Source organism: Hypomesus transpacificus, chromosome 2 (assembly GCF_021917145.1).
Source record: "Hypomesus transpacificus isolate Combined female chromosome 2, fHypTra1, whole genome shotgun sequence".
NCBI classification, from domain to species: domain Eukaryota; kingdom Metazoa; phylum Chordata; class Actinopteri; order Osmeriformes; family Osmeridae; genus Hypomesus; species Hypomesus transpacificus.
The window spans coordinates 14,121,616-14,130,547 of record NC_061061.1 but is presented as its reverse complement, the minus strand read 5'-3'; the positions used below and the strand labels follow the sequence as shown (position 1 = coordinate 14,130,547).

General features: G+C 40.3%; 1 protein-coding gene across 4 annotated transcripts in view; it reads right to left on the bottom strand.

Annotated features, from left to right (window-relative positions):
- Positions 1–5,917: 5,917 nt before the first annotated feature.
- LOC124472250 (DNA-binding protein SATB1) overlaps positions 5,918–8,932 on the bottom strand; it is a 44,367-nt gene continuing 41,352 nt past the window's right edge. For all 4 annotated transcript variants that reach the window (XM_047027004.1, XM_047027020.1, XM_047027029.1 and 1 more), the window contains one exon: positions 5,918–8,521. In XM_047027004.1, the coding sequence (XP_046882960.1) occupies positions 7,910–8,521 (612 nt within the window). In that variant the 3' untranslated portion in view covers positions 5,918–7,909. The remainder of the gene's footprint in view (positions 8,522–8,932) is intronic.

Genomic DNA, 8,932 nt, shown 5'->3' with positions numbered 1-8,932 from the left:
GATATCCATCAGGTATTTCAGATGTTGTTTTGTGTCTGGCGCAGTGCCAGTGCTTTAAAAAATATACAATGCTTCTGTCTTACCCACGTTTTACCCCCTGACCCTCTGATGGTGGGAGAAACCCTCTCTCATCACCTGAGTCTATTACCCACATTTCTCCTCTCTACGCCCCTCCTCTCTGAGTACATGCCACACCATGGTCCAGGGTGGCATCTGGGAGGCTGTGATTGAGAAGTGTAAATAAATAATAATCCCTGGAAAGGAGACCGGCACATCAATCTGTCGACTCCCCAGCTAATAGTTTTTATTGTGGTGCCATCAATTTAGCATTCTTTGTTTCCACCATCCCCTCCCATGCTGGAAGAGAGATCTCCTGTTTTAATTGAACCAAAACAGATTTCTGTTTAAGGCTCTCTTGCTCATGTCTCTTTCGCTTTTCCTACATTTGTATTTTTATATATATATATGAGTGTAAATATGAGGAGCATAAAAACAATATTAACAGGTGATTCTTTTCAGTCATGCTAGCAATTGCTTTTAAATCGTTTCATATTTTGAACAATACTGTGCTTGATTTTTGTCAGTGTGTCATATAGAATACAATGGACGATTATTAAATGATGTATTTCTATGTCTGTGGTATCTGTGTGTGTTTTTTGGGGGGTTTACATACAGAAAAGTATGCATGCACATATGCATGGTAAAGCAAAGACCCCCAGTATAGTAGATGTGGGTCAAGAGGTGACAACAGCAGCTGTTATATACAACAGAAATGTTGTCTTACCACAGTTCTATTTTCTGAAATACCTTGTTCAACTGCCATATTTACACTAATAGTGGAGCACTATTTCATACCATTACAATTCTACTACACCTCGAGTTAGCCTCTGGCTGGTAATGTGTGCACATCTCGAAACTGTACTCATCTCCTGATTCTATTTGACACTTACACAAAATTACTAAAAAGTGCCACTTTTGCAGAATATGCTATGTGTGAGTTTAAAAGGTAAAAATATGCTTGTGTTTTGTGGACATAGGAAGCTGGCTGATGGGTGCATAAATAAGGGATGTTGGAACATCTGGTCTTTGTTGTGTGTTCAGCTTTTTAATGTCTTCAAAGAGCAACTCTGACGCATCGCTGACTACCACTCCTTGCACCCGCTTCATTTTAGCACGGAATAATAAACCATCTTTGGGGAATTGTGGCAGCTCGCATCTCTCTCTCTCTCTTCATTTGGATACACCATCGTCATGTTCCCCCCATTTATGGCAACTTTCTTTTCTACTTAGTTCATTTTAAATTTTTATACCTCAGGGAACACCAGTGTGCCACTGTATTTGGTGGCTATGTAGCTGCAAGCACAATTAAAATTCACACACACTTTCTCATCGTCCCCATTGCCGTATGCTCCTGCGAAGCTTCTGTGGGCAGCATGGCCCAAGATGGAAAGTTGTAAATTTATGATTATATGCTGAATATATTTAGTCTGGAGGGGCCCACTCAAGACAATTAAGCACCCAGAGCCCATAAATTAAACACATATAGGATTTCAAATCTGAATGATGAAATACAAATCCACTTGACCAAGAGGGCCCTGTTCAACTTGTACATTCATTATGGCTGTAGTTAGTGCTGTGTTCAGGCAACGCTGTCTTTCTAAAGTCAACTGTAGTAGCTACATGATACATTAGGCTGTGTTTTCTCAGTGGTGACAGAAAAGTTGCTCCATTGTGGTGCTCTGAGAGATGGTAAAACACTCAGTGTAATGTTATTATTTTAGGAATTCATTCACTTTGACTCAAGGTAATTGAAAGACGAAGGCAGGCTCTGCTCCCTGGGAGAATGAAAATGTTCTCACTGGGATCAATGGTAGGAAATGCAAAGGCACAAAGGCCTGTTTTTGGCTTTATTGGAATCGGGTTAAGGGATTCAATGCTGCGAAAATGTGTGTTGATGTCAGACCCATAATATTAGATCTATCCAGTGGGTGAAGCACATTTTAATTAAGTGGTTTATGTCATTTGCCAGAATATGGAGTTTCTCCAAAAATAACACCTTGATTTGTGAAAATGACTGATCACGTAAAACCGTACTAAAAGTAGTCACCTCTAGTCCTTCATTATTAGAGAAATTAGAAATACACAAATAAAGCCATACTAATAAAGTATACGTTCTCCCTTCTCATTTTAAACTCTGTTATTGTAACAGATCGGTTACAAGCCATAGTCTACTAACTAAAGTTTCAATATAGCATGACTCGGATGCTTCACTACACCATATCTGTGACATTCAAGCATTAGACTTATGTGATGAAGTTAGATATTAGGGTTGTGGGTTTGGGGTCATGATTTATTTTACTTCAACGAATAAACTGTAGCAAAACTACAAAAGGGTCACCCTTTTGGGTGACCCTTTTCTGAGTCTCTGTCTGTGTGTGTGTAAGTGTGGCCCCAGTTAATCCAGACCACATCTTCTAATCTACTCCACCTACACCTGCTCCTAGTCTGCAATCAGCCCACCTGACTTCAATCAACTTATCAACCAAACAGTAAATCTGATTGTAAGTCTGATTGAACCTACCTTCCGGTCGAACAACCTACCTGTCCTTTTCAACCTGTCTGCCAGTCTGCTAGTCTCCCTACCTGACCTGCGTGCCCACCTTCCGTCCTTCCCGCCCTGCTTACCTGGTTTGCCTACCTGCCCCACCTGTCCACTGCCCCAGTGTTTCTCCTGCATTTGGGTCCACTCTGCTTCCATGTAACAAAACCATGTTTTGTAAATCTGAGGCGAGGATCGATATCCATCTCAACTTCAGAATAAAAGTATAGACTCATATAGGGTATCTGAAGTGGACTACACCTTAACTCAGGATTTCTTTTGTAATGCAAATCTTCCATTAATAAAACATCTTTGTTTCTAACTGGACAATATTTGTGAAGTTGCAGTTAAAGAGAGCTTAATAAAACATGCGAATAACACCTACCCTTAGTGTTTGAGAATACAGATGTAACAGTAGCCCCCCCCCCCTCACCCCCAGCCTCGTAATACAAAAAAGGAGCCTGTGCTACCATCATATTTGTTCTCTTTATCACGTTAATTAGCACCTTACTCCTGTCCCCTTTTCAAATGAGTTGGTGAGTAAGGTTTGGGATTTGATGACTTAAAATGCACTGAGCTAATGAGTTATTCATCCCCCCTGCACAGCTGTTAAAGGTATTTAACAACTTCTCTCGCTTTTTTCGTTTGAGTGTGTTTGCTGTACCACAATGAAGAATGCTGTCTTGACGATCGTTTTGGCAAGTTATGTGACTATGTGAGGACAAAAAAGGCATGTGCATGTCTAACTAGAAATTATGGTCACCTTGTTCCTGAAAATTACGTTGCTAGATTTACTCCTAAACAATATACCTACTGTACAGCATGTATATTTTATCTAATGCTATTAGAAGGTTAAAAATATGTCAAGTTGGTGCTAAAGGTACTTGAAAGCTGGATGTTTACAGGAACTCTGTTTGAAACCATGGTCACGTTCTCAGAATACTCGTGCATTCTGCCATTTCCCATCTGTCACTGTACCGTAATGACAAGGGGAGAGGAATATCGGAATAAAGTACCACACCCTGCCTCGCTCCACACACATTCCCTGCTGTGTGGATGGCTGGTTTCTGGGGATGGGAGGCTAGGAGTCTCGGTAGGGTAGATAACTTGACCTTGCTTGTTGATGGATCATTATTTCAATCTCTTTGCTCCCATAAGCACATGGACACACAAACAGACAGACAAACAGTCTTGTCACAACACACATACACACACACAAATACACACTTAACTTAAAGTTACAATAGCTGAAGTGTGTCACAACTATTAGGGGTTATCAAAGCTAATCAGCAAAACCACAATACAGTAGTTGCTTTAGTCCTTTAGATTTTTGAATAAGATGTTTGTAACTTGATTTAAAAACAAATCTGTACAGCATTGCTGAAGTCAGTAATGGTATATATTAGGAAAGATCTCTATTATAGTTTTTAAAACAACCAAAACTTTGAATACATTTTCTGTAATTCATGTGATAAGTGGTTGGACTCACTCATGTTCAGAAGTGAACCAATGGTTTAGAATCATACTATGACATTGTGCATTGTGTCTGTTTTGGTCAGTGCATAAGTAGACCCATTGAAACAAGTGGTTGCCCATAAGTGGTGTTGTTCATCGATGAGTTATTGCTTTAAAATGGAAGTAGGTAGACCGGTTTAGAAAGGGAAAATGGGTTCAATGGTACTTCAAATAACAAGAGGCCACTTGAGCTAAATTCCCAGAAATGAACAAGAGGGCATAGACTCTGTAAATAGGGATGATTTTGTTGTTCACCATAATTGTCTACCTCCCTGGGTATACAGTACATACGGTGGAATTCTCTCTTCCTGTATCAGAGTATATCCACTCTGTTAGTCACCACGACACCCCTGCATGAAACCTATAGACGTTGTTAGTTGAAGAGACTTCATCATATTTTTATACTGTAGTTGCCGGGCAACATTTCTACAGTATGTTGTCCAAGGACAGTAAGTGACTAATGATAATTACTGTATCTGGTACATATACCGGTTGAGATTTTGATTTGATTCTGTGGTCAATGAAACAGTTTGAAGGATGTTCACGTTCATGTCACCTTAAGAAGTGTGTGAAAGGGTTCCTGTACCAACTTCTGTCCACTGTGATTTAGAGATACACTACACTGCCCACACTACAGCACAGGACATGCCATACAAGCATGAAGACATGTTAGAGCACTGGCAATCTGTGCATCTTGAGATCATGCAAAGTTCATGAGAGCACACAGTTGAATGTAAGGTCATTAATTTCTTTCACACCTAATCATCCCAGAACATTATCATGTTCAGCCAACATGAACTTCTACAGCAACACAGAGGCTAATAGTCTCTGTGGAAACATTATTTCTTTAATAATAATTTTTCAACAAAAATTGCTTTGAGGGTGACAAAGGTTCAAGGAAGGGTAATACACCAGACGTTATCTTGAAATTGGCCGAATATGTAAGAAAACCCCGGAATTATGTTTGCAGTATACATCTTTTTTTTTAATGTGATCATAACATTAACTATGATAATATAAAAACTTGTGCTACTTTTTGCACGTAATACCATGCATATTCATGTGAGTGTGATGCTCAAATTAATGTGTTCGGAAAGATGTTCCAACCCCCCCGGGCCAGTCCTTGTTTAATCTCGTCTTTTGGAAGGCAAAGGGCAGGAGAGCAGAGGAGAGAGCAGCTCTGCGATTAATGTTATTAATTCCCACACCCTAACCTTCTGTTTCCTCTTACACTTCAGGGAGGGGTGAAAAAAAAAGACTTCAAAGTGTTTGGCTTTGCCAAAAGGCTTGGTTGAAGGGGAACTTGATGTACACTACGTCGCCCAGTGTACATCACTGAGATCACTATCATTAGAATACGTTTATTAGACTTTATGCTGCATTTTCTGTTTGATTTACTGCACAGTCCCAAGGGCTGTTAGGTAGGCATCTAGGGCTCTCTTGCATGAGGCAGACCTACCGCTACATTGCAGCAGCCTGACAATAACATCCCTATTTTACTGGAGGTAAACATGTCAGAAACCTTACTATGATATTGGCCGATAAATCAGCACCATCAGGCTGAATGCATGCATGCATGGGTTGCTGTGTTGATAGAGACCTGTTCACAGTTTATTCACACTGTCTTAACAAATGGATATGATATGTTGGAAGATGATATTGTCAAATACATGAAAAGCATGCCTTTCATTATTTGACACCATGTTAAACCCAATAAGGAATTGCATTCAGTTACTAACTTCATGCCAGAGTATGGACACTACCAGAGTTCTTCCAACTACGCTCTTCCCTTTGGACACAAGATTTTACACACTGACTTTTATTTGGGCAAAAGAGCAAAACAGACTGGCTGGCACATAGTCAACAGGTACAGGTGTTTCCTCATGGAGCAGACATCTGACTTCACCTGAGGTTCAGGTGAAGTTAGGACACCTGTGCTGTTCTAACACTTTACCTCCCCGTAGAGGGCTTTATGATTCAGGTGTTAAAACACCTAGATATATTTAAAATCATTGAAGTGCTCCAGACACACGGCAATGAAAGATAAAATGCATAAGAGGAAAGCCAAAGTACAGCAGTCTTGACAGAAAAAAATCGAATTCAAAGAGGTTTGAGTTTTGTGCTTCTGCAGCAAAGTTGAATTTGTTACATCTTAAAAAATCAAAAAGTGAAATTTACAAATATTACAATTACAATAGTTTTGTAGCCAAATAATTAACTAATTATTTGATTACTAGTGATTTTTGGAACTATGTTTTTATTATTTAAATATATGTAAAACATAACCTAACTCGGGTATAGTGGCAGGTCAAATTAATGCAGAGATTCTCTGGTACAATACAAACAGTTTAATTGTGTCATTAACAATCAATACCCACTCCTAGTTAGAACATTTTCTGCATAAAGAAACCGAGAAACACTTATAAAACAGTCAGTCGTAACAAAATAACTGGTGTTCTCATTGAAATAAACTCATAAAAAAGAAACACTTTTTATACAGAATATTTATACAGGAATAGCATCTGAATTGGATTGTTAACCAAAGGAAGACACATCGCAGACATCGATATTCACACAAATTGCATATGTTTTTCTCTCTAATGTGTTCTATAGATTAGTCATTTACCTAAGCTTATTTGCATGATAGTAAAAATTGCATACAACATTAAGTGTGAAGCTTGTAGCATGAGTTGCTTGACATACAGCACGTTTTATAGGCAACCTTTAAAGCACATTTTCCATTTAAAACGTTAAGACACTTTGTTTTTTACTGCCCATCAAAATTACATTTATAAATAGAAAAGTATCAGTGAAATTAAAAAGCGCTACTGTATATAACAAACTTTCCAAAAAAGTAATTACATCAAAAACACTGCATGGAGTGCAAATAAATAATGTAGGACAACAAATAAAACAGAGGTTGTGATTCACATTTTAACTATGTGGCGTATCATAAAGTTACAGTGAAAAAGGTTTCACAAAATAATCTAACATCGGCAGTGCCATATAGTACAAGGCATTTGTTGGCATAGTTTATTTAAGACTGTATTTCTTTTTACAGTAAATATATGTCTTAATATATATATTTATATTTATTCCCTAACAAATAATATGTAAAGATTGAGCTATTTTCAGTAATGCTCCTGGATTGCATTCCACAGTCTGTATGATCTGTAATCATGTTTTTTTTAATATTTTTTATATATTTATTTAATTTTTTTAAATAATAGCTAACATGCCAGAAGGCTCCAGGCTTTGTACCTCATCATTAAGGCCCTGTCATCCACTTGGTCCTCAGTTTTATATGCATTTTGAAAATCAGTTAACATCACATACGTAAACACCTATCAGAGTCCTATCAAACTCCGGAGGGGGGGTGTGGGGTGGGGGGGGATTTTTAATTTAATCAGTAGCTCAAAATGAAAGAAGATCAGTGTAAAACAACAGACATCAAGTGCAGTCAGCAAATATCCACGGCAATGTATTTAGAATATTTTTTTGTGCAGGTATTTAAATGGTGCATCAGTCTTTACAGTGAATAATACAAGTACAAAATAAAGAAGTTAAACTTCTCGTATTACTGAGTCTGTGAAAATGGGCTTTCCAGTGTGAGAACATGTTGCTTGGCCTGTCAGTCTGCAATTGATAAACACTACTCGTATGCATTCAGTCTGGACTCCACATTGACTGATAAAAACACTACTTTTCTGTAGCGCTATCGTTCAGCACAGCTCTCAGTCTGTAGGTGTATGAGATCACCACTCTCCGAGAGCAGACCGTGTTTGGGAGCCTGCTTTACACCTTGGCCTCATGCTCTGATTGTGCTTGGGCTTCAGCATGTGCCAGCTGTTCCTCCATCTTGATGGAGAAGATGGTGTTGTTGGTCTGAGTGCTCTCCTCAAGCTCCTTCAGCAGCTCTCCACCATCCCTGAAGTCCGACAGCTCTTCCTCGAAGGCTGGGCTGCTGCTGGTGCTGCTGTTCGTGGTGTTGCTGGGCTCCTTGGGCGGCTTCGCCGGATGGTTGACATAAAAGCGCTGATTCTGGAAGAACTTGATGATGGTGAGCTTGGGCAGGTCCAGCTGGGCCGACAAAGTGTGAATGGCCTCCTCGTCCGGATACAGGCCCACGTCCTGGATGAAACTCTGGAGGATGCCCAGGGCCTCCAGGGAGATCTTTCCTCCGCCCGTGCGAGCCTTGGCATGGGCCCCTCCGCGGCTGCCCTCGTCCTCGGTCTCTGCCGGGGAGGCTGTGGAGGGCTGGCGAGGGGGCAGCCGGGGGCCCATGGGCAGATGCTGTTGAGGCTGCTGTTGCATGGGCTGCTGGGACAGCAGAGGCTGGGAGGGATGCTGGAGAGACATGGGAGGCTGGTGGTGCTGATGAGGCTGGGGGGGCTGGTGAGGCTGGGACTGCAGCAGGGTGGAGATGAGGAGGAGACAAGAAGGGAGGGGGGGAGACGGGGGTGTGATCAGCAAACACTTAACGGCAGCTCAGTGAGCCCTTTCATTCAAAATCAATTGAGTTGCGTAGAAAAAAATGACCCCTCTGTGTATAAAACGGTTGCTTAGCTAAAGGAATTTCCAAGTGATATCTCGCTGAATGTAATCAGTTCTCCTGATTGTGCGTGTTTAGATTGTGTCTTATTGTAAGAGGGTGAGAGCCACCAACTCTTGAAGATACACACATACAATACTCAAACTAATGAACATGAACACATTACAAACAATTGCTCATTCGCACACACACACACACAAACACACACGTACACACACTAACATACTGACAGTTCACAGGAAAACTGTACATGGTAGTCTCAAAAG